This window comes from Hydractinia symbiolongicarpus, chromosome 11 (genome assembly GCF_029227915.1).
Source record: "Hydractinia symbiolongicarpus strain clone_291-10 chromosome 11, HSymV2.1, whole genome shotgun sequence".
Lineage (NCBI taxonomy): Eukaryota > Metazoa > Cnidaria > Hydrozoa > Anthoathecata > Hydractiniidae > Hydractinia > Hydractinia symbiolongicarpus.
In genome coordinates this window covers 11,351,811-11,370,759 of record NC_079885.1, presented here as the reverse complement: position 1 = coordinate 11,370,759, position 18,949 = coordinate 11,351,811, and the positions used below count along the sequence as shown (strand labels likewise).

The following is an 18,949-nucleotide window of genomic DNA, read 5'->3' as shown; positions in this document are numbered from 1 at the left end:
ACATTTATCGGTCATATCCAGGATCAATTCAAAGATGGGATGTGCTGGGGAAACCGAGGGCAGTGGCAGTTTGATCACAAGGTGCCACTAAAATACAGAGAGAACGGAGAATACCCCAGCGAGGAGGTGCAATTAACAAGGCTCCACTATACCAACATGCAACCCTTGTGGACCGAGGATAATCAAAGCAAGGGCGATCGATATATATCTGGGTAAATGTCGCGTTGAAAAAATATTTGTGTTTTTTTTTCTCTCGCAACTTCGAGTCACTCCTCTTCAGTATAAAGCGGTAGCAACAAGATAAAACTCATTTGCCTCATCCATTCAAAAATGATTAACACATTTCTGAATAATCAAGAGGTTTTCTGCATGATGCGCAAACGAGATAGCCAGTGATGCGTGAATTTTCACACAGGTAGTACTCAAGGTGATACTGAATAGCTTATATACGAAGCTCGAATTATAGTAAAATTGTGGGAGCAGGCTGAGATCCTGGCGGAAGGGTAGGAGTACGCGGGCGAGAGAGCACGTCCTAGCTGGAAGCGGCCGTCTCGCCCCGGTTTCTCCCACACTGTGCCACGACGGGAAAAATTGCGCCAAAATGCCGGTTAAATGTCAGTGCTAGGAACGGCCTCTGAAAGTCTTAAAAAGGTGGGTCTCGTTAATGCGTAGTACAAGCACGACATTCTGTATAGAGTATAAAGAGCAAGTACGCTTGGCCTGCAAAGCAGGACAGCACTGAAAAACACCTCGGATATGGTGAACCAAAGGCTCTGAGTCTCACAGAATCAAAAACCCTCTGGGTTCAAACAACAACAACAAAAACAACAAAAACCTAGAGGGTTCCCTTGCGAGGGTTTTGTTTTGAAAAATAAAAAATGATGAACGACATAGCCCTCACAGTAGCAATAATTCTTCCATACGTCTTGATCATGCTCTACTTTTTGCGCTATAGAAGGGTATTAATAAAGATGAGTGAATCGCCAGGCCTTGAAGGATGCGATAAGGCAAGGGAAATCGCATCTCTTACCCAAAAAATGTACCGAAGGATTTGTCGACAAAGCTCCTGAGGAGGCGATCGAAAAAGCGTACGCGGACTATGTTCAACGAGAGCTCCAAGATAAGGGAGAAAAACCGCCAAAGCACTCTCTACGCATGCTATCAACCTGTACGCTAACGCTGTGGGAAATTACGTCAAAATCGACTCTGTCGAAGGACTTAGAAAAGACATCGAAGAGGACCCCATCATTAAAGACTCCATGGCAGATTTGGGGATCCTTGTGTACTCTGCCTTTGGAAAATATCTAGCGCCACTATTGATTTCTGCTCATACTATTAATCACACTCAGCTCTCCGTGATGTCCAAGACAGATAAAAAGCGAGATGACGAACAGCAAGAAAAAGATGGGAAACAGTCTTTCGAAGTTTCATATGAGCAATCGTAAAAATATTGATCGTATAAGTAAGGGGAAAATGGGTAAAACAAGAGCACGGTACACAGCTTGGTGCAGCATTTACGGTGACTCCTGCTCACGCGGTTGGGTAATTCTGACACCAGAAGCTGATCGCTTTTCACCACAGGCGTGTAATTTAGTGAGGACCTCGTATAAGAACGCGATAAGATACGCTGGCAGAAACGGTTTGAAGGCCTCCAGATGTATGATCAAGATCTAGCCGTCTTGATGTAAAAGAAATGGGGAGCAGTCAGATATTTAGCCCAAACGTGCCTTCGGTCGTTTAAAACTACTATTTTTCCAATTAAATAAATGAGTGAGGAGCAATCTAACCAAGTCATAACCAAGAAAAATGAGGGTCGTGTTGCTGCTGGCAAGAGACTTGCTGAATGGAATCGCAAGAACAAGGCTGACTTACAGAAGAACTTGGGCAAAAGTACTTCGCAAGAGGGTCAGGAACCAATCGCAGGTCCTCACAAGTTCAGTGCATATCTCTATGTCGCTGGAGGTCTCGCTGCCGTACTTGGCGCTTGCGTGGCAGTCTATTACATACGTAAGAAGCCTGCTGAAAAGCCTAGCGTCTCCACAGGAGTACGTGCGCCCGTGTCAGCGGAAGGGCCGTCTCAGCAGCACACACAAAAGCAACGCGATCGCCTAGCGGCTCCGCAGGAGCAAGGGCGTCATATCGACATTTTCAAGATGCGATAACCTATAATAAATGAGTGTTACCCCTCGGGAGAAAAAAATTATCGACATGATCTATGAAACAGTCGTGAATCTAGGCTTTACGTTCACCTACGCCATAACCGGGAAGAAATTTCTGGGAATCTCTCGCCCCAGCACCAAGATGGATACCAGCGACGTGCTGAAGATGTTTGCTTACTTTTCAGCGGGTCGAGGCTCGCGAGAATTTGTGGTAGCAAAGGGGTGGATTCCGGCATCTATCGTACCAAAGCCTAAGTAAGTCTACAAGGTTTATGTCTGCCTAAGGCAAACACAAAGCGCTGCAATACCCTCAGACTAAAATGGACATTGTCAAAGAACCGCATGCAGCAATCTTTACTGGACCGACAAGCTGTAGCAAGACGCAGCGTGTCCTGGCTTTGATTGAGAACGAGTACAAGCCCCATTTGACAACATTGTTATTCTATGCCCTACCCTCCGCTGGAACAAGACCCATCAAGAGAGATACTCGCTATGGAGGGATGACTACGTGTTTCTGGTGGAGCCCAAGGAGCAGCTGTTCGAATGGATCTAAAAACTGTCGTCATTGCTGGCGGGCGAAGAGACGTTGTTTATCGTTGACGATATGATATCCAACGAGGATCTCGATAAAAAGCGACAGCCCTTGCTTGAGCTTGCCATCAGTGGTAGACATCGCAAACACAGTCTCTGGCTACTCACTCAAAGCTACACGGCCATCCCGAAGAACCTTCGAAGGTAAAAAAGCAGTTGTTCATGTGGTACCCCTACGAACGATCAGACATGAAACTGATCGACGAGGAAACAAACATGATCAGCGACTGGGAAAACATCAAGGCTCAGCTCAAAAAGTCCAAGCACGCTTGCTTGTACGTAAGACTGGAGCACCCAAGGACTTGGAAAATTTTTTGAGTTCTGTCCCAAGCAACCTGTTTGGAATTATTCCAAAACTAAAAGATGAAAAATATGGAGATAAATCGTCTTTTCAGATCCCTTCCAGCCCGTTTTAAACAAACCCGTAACCAGCTCAGAAATAACAACGGCAATCCCTACGATATCTTCATCTCTCTCGAGGGACTCAGGTGGATGGAAAGCAATACAAGAGACCCCTATATTCGAGGTAGACTGCGAGCACTTATATATAGCACGACGGCTTCGTCCCATTAGATGGTGCCCTGGGGACGAGGTAAGTATTAATGTGAGCCACAGGTTCACATTAACTAGCACATGTTGTTTCAAAATCAAAAGCACCGTCCATGCAACATGATCCCGGGAATTCCAAAAACTCACAAGCAAAATATGTCTTGTGGTTGATTACTTTAAAGGAAAGCAAGTCCGATCATTCTTTGTTCAGGATAAAGGTCAATGCATCGTAGCCTCCGATGTTTGGAGAGCCGCGGGCTATAAGCGGGAAGCGGGAGTAAAAGCTATTCAGAGACTTGTTCCCAACAAGTACAAAATACGGAAAAGTGACGCTGTTGTTGAGCTCCAGAGGGTGGACAGATCTGTCCACCCCCAGCAAGATACAGTTTTACTGACGGAACCAGGCCTTTATTGCTTCCTCTTGAGGTGTGGCAGACCTGAAGCAGCAGCATTTTTGGATTGGGTTGTTGGAGAGGTTTTACCTCGAGAGGTCCGCAAGCTTGCTGGAATTGTAGAAGAAAATCAAGCGGCGCTGGCTCTGCTCAACGACGACTTGGAGGACAAAGATCGTCAAATTCTTAAACTAGAGGAAGATGTTGACGACCTCGAGGGAATGATAGCCGTACAAGAGCAAGAAATTAAAGAACTGCATAAGCGAGCCGTTCCTCACCTTGAAGACCCTAGAAAGGATAACGGGATGGTTATAATCCAAAAGAATAACGACGATGAATATCCGTATGTCGCTATATGTGGGCAACAAGGCTATGTAGCGCAAAAGATTCGCAACAAGTTAACAGATCATCCCAACGGTCAACTCGTCGTTCTTGCAGAAACTCCAAATGCCATTGTACATTGCAACTGGCTCCGAGAGCGTGGATGCATCGAAATAAATCCCGAACGTCCAAGGCACTTTCGAATAGGTCGTAATTATACACATCAGAGATTGATGGAGCTTGCCGAGATCTAGGATTTTTTTTGTAACCCGTGCTCCTGCGGAGACGGGCGAGGCCCTGATATCATACACTACTCATATGGACGAAGCTTTCGTGACCACTTCAAGTGTTAAAAGATAGTTAACACTTTAAGAAAAAAAATGGAGGCCTATGTAGAGAGCTTGCAACTTAGAAACTTTTACGATATTCAGGTACCTGTGCTGAGATGCTGCATCAAGGCAGGATCTACTACCGGTTATTGTTTACAGTGTTTGGAAAATTTTAGATTTAGAAATGGACCATACTACGAGGGGTTTGTATATCCAGATGATGACGAGCTTCTAGCCGTGGGCAACAATTCCCTGTGAGGAGGATGATGAAGTGCTCGAATACGATATCGAGGATCGCAGGGGTCTGCATATTGTTTCCGCTGAGGTGAACAAGTGGGGCATGCGATGCTACGAGATTATCAAGGATAAGGACATAAGGCTCTCGGATCTGGCGGACTTGGAGAAAATTGGCGACATACTCAACATTCAAATCGATGACAGGGCAATGGTTGACATCATTGACCTTGATAGCGAGCCAAATGTTATCAAGGGAATCGTCTATGGCTATCCATTCTATACCCTACAACCTTATGATTATACCCGCCTTCATCACTGACTCTAAGGACTCCGAGGATGACTAAGACTTTATGTTGGTAATGTGAGCCACAGGTTCACATTAACTACGCTTATGGGTATCAACTGAGCGGTTCCCTCCCGGTACGGGGGAGCCGGTGAAATGACCCTCGGCTCGAGAAATTTACCATTGTTTCGCATGCTCTGGAGGTACTTCGACATCCTCTGGGATCAACATGAGCTCTTCTGCCACAAAACTACGTTCGGGCCCACCTGCAAGATAGTACAACAGACGGCTACCCGCCTCGATGCGGTCGAGTCTATACGTCTTTTTGCTCCACCAAGCGTCCGTTGCACGTCTTTTCGCATCACCATGCTCTTCTCCAGGCTGCAGCAGGTACAAGTAAAGACCGTCCTCAGGTAACGGCTTTTCTTCAGGCCGCGGGTCTTTCGTAAGTGGGACTTCATCTAGCTTGATTGCCTTGTTGGGTTTCATACCGATAATGGCAGTCTTGGTGCCGTTGAGACTTTTCACGATAGTGTACAGATGTTTCACCCATGTGGTACTGGTCTCATCAGTGACCAACTCTTGTGCATCCTGGGACTTGAACAGTCTCTCAGCGAGCACCTTGTTATAGGACTCGACAAAGGCTGTGAACGTATGATGATATTTGGTGGTTGCGCGTTTAATCTCGATGCCCTCTAGCAGTTTTGTCACATCTGACTTGAACTCACTACCGTTGTCGCACTGGAAGATCTTCGGATAGCGTAAAGGTCCTGCTTTGTAAATGTCCTTGATCATGTCAGCGACTTCGCTGGCTTTCTTCGTTCTCAATGGTCTAGCTACCTTGTAGCGCGAGGCTACATCGATCCCTGTAAGGATATATTTGTATACGTTGCTGTAAACTTTGTCATGAGGCATGTAGATCAAATCAAATTGGTGCATTTCATTAGGCCTTGTGATTGTAAAATGCGGGTAGTTGATGCGCTTGGGCCCCTTGATATGTCTGAGCCAGAGCAACTGACGAGATAGCCAGTGTACGACTTTCTTTTTAGGCAGTCCACTGTGCTCAGCGAGCAATTTAACAGCCTTCCGACCAGTCCATAAATTTTCAGGGGTATAGTAAATACTGCTTAATTTTTTCGCTTCTTCTGGAGTAATGATATGTTTCGACATGTTTATTACATGTCGATTACCTCCATTTGTACACTGCAAAACCAAGGAGGGCTAAGGATCCAACGATTGCTTGGCGTTGCTGTTTGTTTGGCGTGTAGAAGTCGGATAACTTAGGAGCCTTCTCGATCGTTGTGATATAGTACTCCCTCATACCTTCATCGAGCTCCTTCAAGCTCTCTCCAGCTTGCCTTTTCAGCTCTCGTTGATGGCTATACCAATCGATCTTTGCCTGCCGATCTCTTATCCACTGCTGCTGAGCTGCTTGAAGTTTTTCAATTGCCTTATCATGCTTTTTACGCTCGGCCTCACCATGGCCTGACCGCTTACTGATCAAATAGTTACTCCCCGAGAACGCGAGGGCATTGATTATAGCCCCACCCGCGAGTACTAATATGCTTGCCATCTTTATTTTAATATTCGACACTGTGAAAACGCCCATCTAAGATGTTCAGCTGAGCATCTTGAAGTAGAAAAACGTAGCATTTAATATCCCCCGTTGTTCCGTCTGCCTTCTTTGTCATATGCAAGGTTATACCGTCTGACAATCTTTGTAATGGCCTTCCGGAACCGTGAAGACTGTGATCAGGTGATGCTCGGAAATCAACAAACAGGGCGTATCTCTCAGTAAAAAACTGCCCAATTGTCACCTTTGAATCGTGGCTACCGAATAAGTTTACGATCTGCTCGAGGTGATCTTTCGGGAGCATCGCGTGCGTGTAGAGCTCATTAGGCTCACCCTCGACAGTGATCGATATTTTTTCAATCTTGGGGTTGTAAAAGACCTCGTTAGCGCCCGAGTAAGCCTTTACTTTCCCCGGATCTACGAACAATAATAAGACGCCTTTTAAACTTTTTGCTGGAGTATCAATTTGCAAATTGTAGCTGGTATCAGCCTTTTTTATCGTGATGACCTTGCTACGGAGTACCCTTTCATAGGGAAGCGCCAAACGACTATACCGTGACATCATAGCGCTCGCGAGACCCTCGTTATTAACCTTGTCAAACTCTAGTGCGATATTAGTGATCTTGTACGCACTGTCTGCAGGCTTAGCTGCCGTGCTTCCAGAAGACACCGTACCGGCATCCTTTATAACGTCACCATATGATGCAAAATGGATCACAAACTGTAACCTATCGTGTAGCCCTTGCTGGTAGAACGGCAAGTCTCGTGTCAATTCAAACATTTTTCCTAGAGGAATACAAAACGTGCTGCCATAAGCTGCGACGATCGCTTTTTCCTCATCCCTGCCTACATGATCAGTCGCTTTCACCTGTAGTGCGCGGATTGTACCGTCGTTGGGATTGATCCCCTCTAGGATCAAGTTGTTTTCCCGATGAAACTTGGGCAACCATAGGTCCTTGTAGGTAGCAAGCACCCTGTAGTCGCTAATATTTTTCACCTCGTTGCTATTCAAAGTGATACGAAGATTTTGCACCAGGGCTTTGCCGATATTGCTTACAATTGTACGCTTAGTAATGGTACCCGTTAATTCAAGATCAAAGAGGAGTTTGATACTAGATGGAAAAATTATATCGTTCAGCCCCATGTTGGGGATATCAACATACATGATTAATCGTACTAGGGACATGACTTACTTTTACACGCTGCTTCTTCCCTTTCATAGCCATCATTGTTTTAATCTCCGCGTAGGGATCGAGCTTAGTTCCGAATATGTTACTCATGTTTATTATTAGCTGAAATAAATGCCGATTAATCCAATATACGAAGGAGACGACTTTACGTCAGAGGAAAAAATTCCAGACGAGGATTTCAGTAGGCCTTATGCCAGCTCCACGATAACGCCAGATCAGGGTCAATTCGTCTCCGCAAGAGACACCACGACAAGACAGAGGGAAGAGCTACTAAAATCAAAGGTCGACGATCTTTACGAACACCTTGCTGAGGAGCTGGGGCAGCCAATCGCGAGATTTTCTAACGAGTTTGAGGCACAAGGAAACCAGCTTCTTTTCGATGGCATAGAGATCACTAAAAGGAATGGTGAATTGAGGAGCGTTGCCGAGATACAGAGGAGATTAGGTACAAATCGCTTGCGAGAATTGGGGTTTACCGACTATACTACACCAAACAAAGGCAGTAAAGCAATGGCTCAGAAACTCCTTAACGAGATTGTTCATGTTGAACAGAAGGCCGATGATATCGAAATGATTCCGCTGCTCGAGAACGTCCTTGATGAAACGGAGAGCCTGATAGAAGAGACTCCTTTTGGCGCCAGCGAAGCCTTCACAGAGCGTGAAAGAAGAGGGCTCAACCTCGAGCTTCAAACACTAAGGGGTAACCTAAGGCACTTGAAAAACAAGATGATCTTCTACGACAGCGAGATCGCCAAAGCAGAAGCCAAGGTAAAAAGGCTTGAGACGAAGATAGCTACACCTGGAGTATCAGAGGAACAGCAAACTATCTGGAACAAAGACCTTGGAAAGGCTAGGGAAGATCTAGAACGACTTCAAGATCAAAAGGAAGCAGTACGAGAAGCACACGGTTTACTATCATCTGACATTCAGAGCCAACTGAAATCTATTAAGGAAACGCTGATGAAAATCGCAGAAGGTGATAAATCTCTGGCTGAAAAGCTTAGAATCTTATTCAAGGAGCAAAGTGTTACTATAGCTAGCATCGTGGCGGCTGTTGGTCTACTGATTTCCACCATCGTACTCGCAGTTACAGGTTCCGCAACAGGCGCAGGAGGAAGTGCCGCAGGGAAGGATTTTTTGCAAAAACAGCTGGAAAGGCTTGGAAAATGTTTGAAATACCTAGCTGGTAAGGCAGGTGCGGCGCTACCAGGGATTATTGGTACGGTTGTCTCGTTCTTTTTCAGAGTGGCTGCAAAAGTTGTTGAATACGCAGCCAAACACCTCTACATGACAATCGCTGCTGCCGTCGCTTTTGTTGTGGTCTACGTTGGGAAGGGTGGCAAACTATCGCAAATATTGGTGCTCCCGCGGAGCACTAATATTTCTTTACCCAAATGTACATTAGAATCGATAATACTCCAGCAGTAACCAAGGTGGCCTTGGTGCCCTCGTGAGGGTTTCCATCTCCTAGACCTGACTGAGGTATCTTTTCAGACCCCGGTTTAAGGGCACCCCTCGATATTTCTTGCCCAGGTCTGACTCGTTTTAAAAACCGAGGCTGTGTGGGTTTGTTGTTTAGGTCTAGCCTTATGCCAATCATCGCACTCGCCGGCGCAATCAAGATGTTGTTGTTATACCCCACTATTTTACCAATACGCAGGTTCATATCGGATGGTAGCATGTACACGTGGTGCATCACGGCAAAATTCACTGGGGTCCTGGCATATTAAAGCACCTTTTGAAACTCGGTGATATCGTGGCCTACGTTCTTCTCACGTTGTACCATGGCTTCAAATTTCTGTAGTAGTATCTGTCTCGCTGTGAATTTGTCAGCATCCGAACCTATAAGGGATGCCTTGGCATCAGCTTGGGACCCTAGTAGTAAAATCACGTAAACACGAATACTCTCGCTAAGCTTCGTCAGACCTTCCGATGTCAGGCCTTGGCCCGTAGGCATGATAAACTTGGCCCAATCACCATCTACTTGCGGCCACCATCTACCATTTGTGAGTGAGGACATGAGAGCCTTAAACTTGTATTGGGCATTGGGGTCGGCACCATATTCGCGACAAATCTGGGCATACCCAGATGTAGAGTAGGGGTTCTCGTATTGAGAAAATCCGTCATCGTATGGCATGGGTACCTTCATTCTCGCTAGGATACGCCGCATGTGGTAATAGACGTGAAATTTAAAGATACTGTTGATTAGAGGTACGGAGCCATTCAAGTGTTTGGCGGATATACCCAGGGCGGTGCTAGCGCAATGACAGGCGAAATTAACTTGTATATTCCAGTAGCCAAGAGCTTGACCGGTTCAATTTACACTTACGGGGTCGTTCAACAGGTTAGTGGGGGACTTTTATGGGGTATTTCGTGAACATCGAGAAGGTCACGGGAATGTGCGATTCTGTAGAAACGTAGAGGTCTTGATGTTCTAGATTAATTACACCGAGAGGCCATTCGCCTCTATTGGACTTGTATTTTGCCTTGTGGTTATAGCTATTAATGTTCATGTTTCTTTAAAGAAACATGAGACAGCTGTATGTGACCAATATAGAGAAGCCTACGATTTTTAACGATTACCTAGGAGAGGATACGAGAATTGCCCTGAAATCAATAAGTATCAGGCTCGTATGGCTGAACCTTTACAGCGACAATGATTTTGTCATTCGTAGGACAGGGCCTGATCAGAAAGAGATTAGAATTGAAATTATGAACGGTTTGTACAAGATTGAAGATATCGCGGCCATCGTCAACAGTCAAGCACAGGACAAGATCAAGTTGTTTGTATTAAAGAACGGACTATGCAAACTTAGGGTTAGTGACGGGTATACTGTGGTAATCCATAGACAACTGCAGGAGCTTATGGGGCTACCCTACGATTCTGCAAAAAAGTACTTTACCAAAGGCGACTATGACAGCTTCTACAAAACTGACGTGTACCAAAGATTGAGACTCGTTTGCCCTCAGTTAGATGAGGATGACTGCCTGCTGGATGGGAAGAAATCAAAAATTCTTGCTTTGCTTCCTACCAAAGAGTTAAACGCATGGGGAGATATGCTTACATGGAGTTTTGACACTCCAATCTACCTTCCTTTGAAAGGCTCAACAGACAGACTGGAGTTCATGCTGACGGACGAGCATCATCATGAAAAAAATGTTTCGTTCGTCGGGATTACGATGATTTTACTCATAGAATAAATGGCTGATAAGCTTTACCCAACTTTGCCGCCAGGTGCGCCTGAGCATGAGCCTGAAGAAAGTCAGGTCTACAGACTAAAAAAGATCGAAGAAATCGAGCAGTACCTGCGGTCTGAGATCAAAGAGAGAGAAAAACTCTACAAAAATTTCAAGCTTTGGGGGATGGGGCTTCGCTATGCTGATCATGGTATGATAGCTGTTACAGTCATCACCTCCGCAGCAGGTATTGCCACGCTTGCAACTGGATTCGGAGCCCCTAGAGCAATTGGTCTTGAAGCCGCGGCTCTTGCAGTGGGCATAGGCCAAGTAGGTTTGAAGAATGCTTCCAAACGGATACAGTATAAGGTGCATAAACATGAGTGCATCAAACTCCTAGCTGAATCAAAACTAGACACTGTATACGATAAGATTTCCAGAGCGATCCAAGATGGTATAATTTCAGACGATGAGTTTACATGGATCATGCAGGAAAAACAGCGTTATATGGTGCTCAAGGAGCAGATTCGACAACGAATAAAAAAGGCTGTGAAATCCATCAACGACAATGAACGCGCAGAGTTGCTAGCACATGGCAGGCAAGAAAGCAAAGATAAAATTTTTAAAAAACTGCAATCTGCGCAATATGCCAGCGCTACTTAGAGTCTCCACCTGCTTACAAAGTCTAATATGTTGGTCAACATACTAGACGATTAATTCTCCTGTATCTTCATCTATGAGCAAGTCGCCATCATGTACGACATGTCGCTGAGCGAGATCCCTCAGATATTGTTCAAAATTTTTCTGCCATGCAATTTTAACACAAGGCTCGCAGTACGGTCCGCCCGTTTGTGTCGACGCATCCTTATACTTGACTTTCCGTATAGTTTCAACAAGGTCTACTTGCTTCAACGTAGAGTACCCTTTGAGACCTAAGACTTTAGCTTCTTGTCGCAGTTTGTTACTTCTAGTTCTTTAATTATCTCTACTAGATCGTTGATATCACTCTCACACTCTTCTTCTTTCTCACTTTTCTTTGTGGTAAAGAATAGGTCTCTCAAAAAAGTTACCATCATAAAATGTGTGTACCAAGCTAACGCTGTCATTTTAGGCCTTCGGTCGTTGCTTGACATTTATTATACCAGTAATACGTTTGTTTTTTCTCACAACAATTTTTATTTATTTAGTTTTTTGCGCACCATTTCTTCTAGATCGTCAATTCTCTTTACTATAGCGTTGATAACCGTCCCGCACTCTTCTTCTTCTTTCATACCTTTCAGCACAAGTTCGGTAGAGGTGAGGGCTAGGGCAACTATCACAAGCGCGGTAGAGGTGAGGGCTAGGACAGCTCCCAGACCTACAAAAAACGTTAAAAGTATAAAAAGTGTGTACCAATCTTGCGGTGTCTTGTTGTTTAACATTTATTATACATACATTCAGACTTCAACTAACAACGGTCGCAATTTGAGTAGGGAATTCAGGGGAACTCAAACGTTGATGTCAGCAGTTTTTGTCGAGTGCCATCATGATGTGACTTGTTTACTCATTTTTTTAGGGGTCTAAAAGCAGCGTTTTTAATAGGGGTTTGACCGTTGAAAACCTAAACTGTACGCATAAGGGTGTACTACTCTAGCTAGCTATTATAAAAAAAATATCTCAAAAAAAAATTATTCCTCTTTAATTTTAAACTCACGTTGCTTTTGTTTAGTTTAACATAATTTTCATTTTTGGAAAAATCTTAGGCTAAACTTTCTTATGAACTACTTTCTTTTTAAAAAAACTGTAAATTTTACGTAGATAGCTGCAATAACTTTATTCCACCGTGAATGCACACAACTTAAAAACCTTCATTATTGAATACAACCAATAGTTTGTTTTACCCTTTTAAGCAATTCATTAAAATCTTTAAACTTTGTTAAAACAAGAAGTTAAAATAAATGAGGAGATACAACTAAGCGGTATCCATTTAAATTCAATTCAAATATCTATCGTGTATTGTGCGTTACGTTGAAACCATAGTTAATAGTGTTTTTTCTATTAACTATGTTGAAACCAATTCTCTGCGCCACATTTGCTGCACCCCATATGGACAACTAAACGAATATTTAAACGGCGTATCCCTGTTCAGACTTCCTCGGTTAAAAACAAAATAGAGGCTATAGATATAAAATTCTCTTGAACAAATGGAAAGTCTTTAGCAAAAAGAAACTGAAAAATAAAATCGGATTTGCATCAAAGCATATAAAAGAAATAGAGGCATAAGTTTAATTTATTGAGCGCCAAAATACCATTCTATTTAATCACTAATTGCGCCACATATAGTTTAGATAAAAAAGATAGGTTACAAGTGAATAAAGGAAAAAAATACAATAAGGCCGTGGAAAAATCCACTAAGACAAAAAAGAAACAGGGAAGATTTAATTTTAAACTTTAATTTTGATGACGTCATCAAGACGTCAGCAATGATTAAAAAAATATGATGGTTTATAACCAGTTTTTTCTAAAAACCACGGTCAAACTCTCATATCATATAGAATTTTGCTTGTGACGTCACAACTTTACGTCACGCCCCATTGCACAAAATTCCCGTAACTATCAGCAAAAATCTAATGATCTTTAACGCATGCGCATCATCAGTGCTATCAGTGCATTGGTGTAAAGATCAGGTCAAGTTACAGAAACAGAAATTAGGGACATTATTTGTACATCTTGGGGAATTAAATAAGAAATAATGAATATAATGAAACATTTTTAATACACGTTGACAATTGCATGATAACCGCTAATCAGAATTTAAAATGCGTCAGTAATAAGAAATGATGTTGAAAAAATTTCCCTAGCTATATGTATATATTATATGTATATTAAAATAATAATAATTTCAGTTGCTGTAACTTGAGCAGCACTGGTGTATGCTCAGCAGCAAGGTTAAAAAAGTTTCTTTTCCAACGTGCGTACAATATATATAGCTACAATCGCTACAAAAAATAAGGCTCTCCATCCCCCCTCAGTGTTAAAAACTGCTCTTTGTGGCTAAGCAACATAACTGATTACACGTGACATACCTTTAAAAACACTTATCATAGGTAATAACGGAACATACTATCTGCAAAATATCTGGCTAGCTATGTTCTTTTCCTGACTTTGCTAATCTTTCTGGTTCTTAGTTTGTGGTATAAATTTGCCAGAGGCATCACATTTTGTGGATGACTGTAGCTAGCTAAACAAGCTATATATGTGATGGGACATTCCTACAAAGCAGAATGCATGGAATCACAGTACCGATACTTACTTGCAGAAATGGAGGTAAAAATGTAAACAAACCAAGCGGACACATTACCTGAAGGTGGGACATGGAACCTCCATGGGTGGAAGTATATTGGTGGATAATTTATAAATACAGGTTTAACTTTTTGAATAACTTTCTGCATATTTATAACATGAACATTATAACTTTGATCTATGGCTAGATCTTTTTTTTTCTGCAATTAAACTACGGATTAATTTTTATAACTGAAGCTTCAAAGCCCAAGTATTTGCGTATTTAGCATAACTTACGTAAACTATATATCATTCTTTACATTCTTTCCCGACAAATATGTTTGTTTACCAACCACGGTTTTTGTAATCATCTGCCTCTTTGTGGTTGGATGTGCTTTAATTAAAAAACTACCTTACATTATACTTTTAACATCGTTCGTTCAGCCATTCATCACGACTAAGAAATGGTAAGGCAAAGTTCTGCTGCCTAAACTAACATTCATTCTTTACTTCGCAGTATGAGTGAATAAACATAAATATTAAAACACAAACAACGTTTTGTTATTTTTTCGTTTGTTCTTATGTAAAAGCTTACATCGGCTAAAAAGCAATTATTTTATGGGGAAAATACAATTAAATGAGTTAGAATAGTCTCCTGGCAAAGCTGTAAAATTATGCCGTTGTTTTAAGAAAACGGAGTCATAATTTATATATGCTAAATTTATGTAAACATCTTTTTCTTGTTTAGGCTGGCAGAGAAAATGCAGTCAAGAGAAGCGACAAACACAATGTGGGAAAAAAGATGGAAGAGCAACGATCTTCTTTGGGACATGCCCCAGGGGAGTCCATACGTAACACAATACTTTCAAGATATGGTTCAAGGAACTGTAAAAGGAAAACGTGTCTTGGTTCCTTGGTGCGGTGCAACAGTTGATATGTTTTGGTTTTATAAGCAAAAAGTAGCAGTTGTTGGAGTTGAATTTTCCGAAGCAGCTTGTAATTATTTTTTCCAACGTTTATCTTTGGATTACACAGTTGACACAAAAGATGGCTATACGATTTACACACACAACGAAATGCTCAAAATTTATCAGTGTGACTTCTTTTACACAGATGTTGATATGCTTGGAGGACTTTTCGATTATTGTGTGGATATTGGTGGTTTGGTATCAACAGCTGCTGAGGAGCGTCAACGTTATGTTGCACAAGTGACAAAGTTATTGGTGCCGCAAGGGCGAGTATTGTTGGAATGTTTTGAATATGATATGTCTCTCCGCAAGCAACCACCATATAGCATTCCAACTGAAACTTTAAAACAATACTTAAGTGATGTATATGAAATCAAGGAGCTTAGAAGAAACACAGAAGATGAATTGCCACAAAATTGTATAGCCCATGTTGGATACAATACTGTCCATGTTGTATATCAACTTATCAGAAAATCTGTGTGCAAATCAAAGAATGCAAAATAATATTTTCGTGAGTCGTGATGGTGGAATGTGGAATAAAACTATATGTACCTTATTCACAACATTTAGAACAAGTTTGATCACATTAAAAAAGGATTAAAATTTTTGTCTTTGTAAAACTGAGAAAGAATATATTAATGCTAAATATTTTATAATAAAAAAAGGTTGCTGTTTCTATATTAACAATACCTGTATTATGTCTGTTTGTCGAACAAAATTAGGTCGTGCTAACCGCGAACGAATTCTTGAAGTTGCAAATAACAAATATGATATATTCTTATAAAAATGCTGTGATTGCTCGTGCATAATAAACAAAAAGCTTTGATTTCGATAAACAACCCACGACCCTAACCAAGCTGACGAAGGAAGATGAAACGATCAGAGCTAGGGTTACAACACAGCCCTTTTGGATGTTGTAGTGCTTAGGTTTTCAGATGTCTTTTGTCGACTTTTTGTCTTTAAAAAGCTACCAATTTTTGTATAATTTATTTTTTATATGTTTTTGCATATTTAGATATGTATATCATTACGTTGTCTAGCCATGTATAAGTATTAAGATTTTTCATCCTCACTTAGAGACAGTATTTATGCTATTCAGTTAAGATTTTTTATTTACCTTAGTGTTTTCTATCCTAGCCAACATTATTATTGTTTCTCTTTGTGTTATCCTTAGCAATCCTTAGCAATGCAACTTATGTTCTGGCTAGCTAAGCTGTGGTACCTCCAGCTAAGAAGTGAATAACTCAGTCGTTTGTAGCCAAACACAGTTGGTTTTGCTTCTTATGTCAAATGCAGTTTGGTAGCTACGACAATAAATTTTTGTAGCGTAACAAATCTTGTTTTTTTTGGAAAAAGACATACTGCTGTAACACGGATTTGTTACATGGCTTCCCTGTACATAGTGTTTGACCTGGCACCCTCATAAATACTGTGAAGTTATTAGTCAAATTATTCAAAGGCTGACTGTTCTTGCCATGACTGCGTAACAACAGATTGTACAACCTGTGTTTTTTTTCGGCTGCGAGAAAGTTACTTATTGAAAAAAACATTACATCCGAACAGTTGTACCGCTACGAAAGCTCCACTGGATTTGCGGTATGCTGTATACTTGTACTGAGGGGCTTAACCAGAATGTGCGGCACAGCTGAACTGCAGTTAATCGTTCCACATGCAAGCGTTCAACGTCGAAAGAACTTATCGCTGTAAGCGCTCCACTAGATTTGTGACACATCGTACAACTGTATTAAATCACTTCTCTTGGATGTACGGTATGTTTTACCAGAACTCAAGCGATCAATCTGGTTTTACCAGAACTTAATTGCTTCATGGATAACATCCTGTTGTCGCCCACTTTAAAACCGGTGCATTTCACTGATTTTATAATTTTAATACAGTTCCAATGTTCAAAGGTATCCTTTGGGCAAACATCTTAGTTTGACTTGCGAGGGCACTGTACTTTGTAAGGGTAAATACTTTAGAAAACAAGAAAGAAAAATTTCGCTAAAAAAATTGTAGAATGGCGTGATTTGCCATTGTCCACTATGCAAATGTATTCGTTAACGTACACTGATAACAGCTAATTAACAGAGCTTAAAACTCCGCATGTCGTCAGTTAGTATGTCGTCAGTTAGTATGTCGTCAGTTATTATGTCGTCAGTTAGTATGTCGCCTGTTAGTATATCGTCAGTTAGAATGTCGTCACTTAGTATGTCGTCAGTTGTATGTCAGACAAAGTATTACAAGAATTGTAAGTAAACTGACCTTCTTGTTTTAGATGCTTTTTGTCAGGTTTAAGGTTATATACTCTAAAAACAATTAGTTCAGGGAAAAAAATAGGGATTTAAAATATAAGTTGCTGAGTTTACAACTGGCGAAAATAAAAACACTGGAAAATCTCTCAGTGAGAACATCATGTCTGACTGTTTGATATTGGGTTGATGTGACCTTTTAGGCCGACATTGTATAATGTATACTCCTAGATTTTATATAAACTAAGTTTTTGTGTTTTTTAATTCTCTCCCATTTTTTAACCAGCAGGCAATTTTTTGAGATAATATTTTGCTAACCTCGCTAGCCGGCTCAATTATTTCCATAAAAAAATTATCACTGAAAATATCGTTTAGTTTTTGCACACTGACTATTTATGGCGTGTGACAAGGCGTAAGGCATTCCACTACCCGGCTTGGCTAGGGTTAATACGATGCAGAAAGAAAGTTTTCTCGCAATTTTTAAAGCCGTTACCTATATTTTTAATCCACTTAGGCAAAGAAACAATAAAAAAGATCCTTCATTACAATTTTGATGACGTCAGCAATATTAAAAAAAACATTAAAAAAATTACTTGTAGCCTGTATTGTATAGAACCTGAAATGCTAATCAAAGGAATTTATAATATCATGTATTTTTAAAGAATGATAAAAGAGATATAAGGGTTTAAATAATTTGCTGACGTGAGCAAATTCCTGCTAAATACAAACAAAATCTTTTTAGAAATTTTTATGCCCGTTGCCTTCAACGTACTAATGTCGAATCGGCGATCAACAAACGGTTTCAGAGATTTGAGGTTTAAAGGTTTTTTGATGACGTCATCAACACGTTTATTCCGAACCATATTACGGAAGCAGGTTTGGGAAACTTACTTAATTTGGTCCCAGATTAAAAATAGCTCACGCCACAACCTCGTTTCCAAGTTATCTGGCCTCAAAGTTCTAAGTGCACTGTATAATGGCTTCATTAATCTAAATTAAGATATTGACGTTACATTAATGTTATTAATGTCGTGCCGTAACGTCAGAAAATTTAACATTTTCGGCAACATCAGAGAAAAATGCACACATGTCGAAATTGCCTCTCACAAATAGACTGACTTATTGTATTGTTATAAGAGATACTATGGGGTTGTAGCACATAATATCAAATTAAGAACATCGCTGAATAAGAAGGAATGTTTAGTGGTTTTCCAATATGTAGTCAACTCTCCAATTAACGGACACTCTAATTAACGGACAAATTCCTTTGCACCGGTAAAACAACGGTCAAAATCTCACACGGAAATTATAAATATCGGAGAGTCAATTAGTGGACACTCTATATAGTGGACAGTTTTATTAGCACGAAATGAACTTTTCCCCCAAAAGTCCTTTCTAATTAACAGGCAGGGTAAAAAACAAACAAACAAACGAAAAAACAAAAAAAAAAAACAATACACAGACACGTTACTTCATTCTAAACACTTCTTTTTAATATCATTGTTTAATTTGAGGTCTCGCACTACGGCCTTCTTCACCCAATCGATTGTCTTTTGTGGTCCTCGGAGCGTGTATGTAACAGGAATTTCCAATCCATATTCTCATGTTACTGGTGAAAAACAAATATCTGGGGAGTCTCTCGACGTGTCAAAAACCACCGTAGAATGGAT

General features: G+C 41.2%; 1 protein-coding gene across 1 annotated transcript; it reads left to right on the top strand.

The window, feature by feature from the left end:
* Positions 1 to 14,154: 14,154 nt before the first annotated feature.
* LOC130613438 (thiopurine S-methyltransferase-like) lies at positions 14,155 to 17,920 on the top strand. The gene is made up of 2 exons (XM_057434783.1): positions 14,155 to 14,183; positions 14,811 to 17,920. Exons 1-2 carry the CDS (start codon positions 14,155 to 14,157, stop codon positions 15,532 to 15,534), a joined length of 753 nt encoding a protein of 250 aa, XP_057290766.1. The 3' UTR covers positions 15,535 to 17,920.
* The last annotated feature ends 1,029 nt before the right edge of the window (positions 17,921 to 18,949 follow it).

Coding starts and splice junctions, on each gene's coding strand:
- LOC130613438 (XM_057434783.1), top strand. CDS start 14,155: ATGGAACCTCCATGGGTGGAAGTATATTG. Junction 14,184..14,810: donor CCATGGGTGGAAGTATATTG/GTGGATAATTTA, acceptor TTTCTTGTTTAG/GCTGGCAGAGAAAATGCAGT.